Raw genomic sequence first — 2016 nt, 5'->3', positions numbered from 1 at the left:
GTCTCCTAGCGGGTAGGGAGAAGGTGGCCATGACAGTCTGACTGAGTTCTCCCAGGCCACGAGCCTTCAGCACTGTTTCTTCTTCCTGGCTATTCATGTGAACTATCATAGATAATTTTGACTTCGAATTGAAATCTTTGTCTGGTACTGAATTTTTGCTTATACATGCTGAGTGCCTTTGGACTCGGTACATGACTTCTATAGCTTGGAAAGAGCAGCGGCCTCCATGGACTTTATGCAGCACAGCTGGCTTTTGACTGGGCACAATAGAACAAACACTCTTCAGAGCTGGTTTGGGAGCAGCTTCTGAAGAGCCTGATGCATGTTGGTGGAGGAGCTGGAACACACCCCAAACCCATCTTCCCAGTGGTGTTCTGGGGCCATTGCAGGGGTCAAAAGATGCAAGTATAGCAATGAGGTTTTGTGAAAAATTGAGGGCTCTCTTTGAATCAGTGGCAGAAGTGCCAGGATAGGCTAAGGCAAGGAGACCTAGTGTTGATCTGTAGAAAGAGCTAGAGAGGTACTAGTCTCTTCTGGACCGTTGATGTACATCAGACTGTGTTAGTGCTTTTGGCAATCTATGGTCTTTTCAAGTTTTAGACATCAAAGTCCAGTCAGACAATCAGGGCATGGGCACCAGCCTCATAAACCCAGACTATTCTACTGGGGACTATTTGTAAAGGTCTGAATCCTCTGTGGCATGAAGGAAAGGAGTGAGTGTATTTTATCCTGGCCAGTGCTCCTCTACGGTAGGGAAGGGCTGGTGCCTGCAAGGCTACCTTTGATGCAAGCTGCCTTAGTCCTGTTGCACCTAGCTTTGCAGCTGTGCTCTGTACTTCTGTTTTTGTGCTAAGCATCTCCTTTCAGTAGACCTCATTGACCTCTCTCCTAGGTACGGACACTATTTGTCAGTGGCCTTCCTGTGGATATCAAGCCCAGAGAGCTCTACCTACTCTTCCGACCATTCAAGGTAAGAAGGTTTTCAAATTGGGTCTGTGGTAAGAAAGATGCTGTCTTGTGGCCAGCTTTGCAGGCAGGGTCTCTGTTGGAGGGGCAGAAAGGATGAAGTGGGAAGGTTGGCTTTCTGTGAAAGCTTGGGGAACCTGCTGTGAAACCAGCATGGTAGCCTATGGCTTGTACTCACCTGGGGAACCTTCCCAGGAGACAGTTGTTGAAATCATGTCATCTCCAAGCTTGATGAAGGCTGCTTGGCCAGCTCAGCTGCGCAACTGGATCAGTACTTCTTTGAGGATGTGTCCTGATCTCCTAACTCTCCATCCTTCACTAGATCAACATGTAGGCTGCCTTGGGGGAAGTGGGGTTTCCGTGTTTGCTCTCTTCTAGCATGGGCTGCTCTCTATTCTCTAGGCGCTAGCCCGGCAGGGTGCTCTTCTTAGTAGCTTGATGAAGGGCTAGAATGAACTGGCTAAGGTACCTGCTCTGCCCTTAGTCTAGTCTAAGTCTTTTTTGGTGGGAAAGAAGTGTTAATGTACCTGCTCCTCCTGCAGACCCTGCCTCATGAAGGATTTGGTGCTATAGGAACTCCTGGAGCTGTTGTGTCATGTCTTGGTTGTAGATTGGCTCCTTCAGGAACCTGACACTGACTTGCTTTCTTCCCTTCTGCAGGGTTATGAAGGGTCACTGATCAAGCTAACTTCAAAGCAGGTATCTCCTCCTTCCAGCTTGAGTATTCTTTGGCTTTTGCTAGAACACCAGACATGACGGGAGGGGAGAGGGGAAGATACTATTTCACTATGTAAAGCATTGTTATGTTTAGCACCACGTGTACAGCAAGGTTCTACTCACCCCCACTGTCCTGGTGGCCCCAAGCTCTCAGCATGTGCTGAATGGCTCCATATATTCTATTGCGTCCCAGGGCCATATGGCCAAATGAGACCTGATGCTTCAGCCTCAAATCCTGTGCTGCCAGAAACCTTCCCCAGTCCCACTCTAATTCCCGTCTGAACAAGTCCCCCTTGTCAGCAAGAGGTACCCTTGCTGGGGGCTACCAGGATG

At 48.9% G+C, this 2016-nt stretch overlaps 1 protein-coding gene across 1 annotated transcript in view; it reads left to right on the top strand.

Moving 5' to 3' along the window:
* Positions 1 to 892: 892 nt before the first annotated feature.
* Positions 893 to 2016, top strand: part of RBPMS2 (RNA binding protein with multiple splicing 2) — a gene marked incomplete at its 5' end in the record, with an annotated part of 14522 nt that continues 13398 nt past the window's right edge. Inside the window, 2 exons of the mRNA XM_010015639.1 lie at positions 893 to 970; positions 1627 to 1665. Coding sequence (XP_010013941.1) covers positions 893 to 970; positions 1627 to 1665 — 117 coding nt within the window. The remainder of the gene's footprint in view (positions 971 to 1626; positions 1666 to 2016) is intronic.

The sequence above is a fragment of the Nestor notabilis genome, unplaced genomic scaffold (genome assembly GCF_000696875.1).
Source record: "Nestor notabilis isolate BGI_N333 unplaced genomic scaffold, ASM69687v1 scaffold17765, whole genome shotgun sequence".
In the NCBI taxonomy this organism is placed as follows: domain Eukaryota; kingdom Metazoa; phylum Chordata; class Aves; order Psittaciformes; family Psittacidae; genus Nestor; species Nestor notabilis.
The sequence above is the reverse complement of the archived record's forward strand: the minus strand, read 5'-3'. Positions and strand labels throughout refer to the sequence as shown.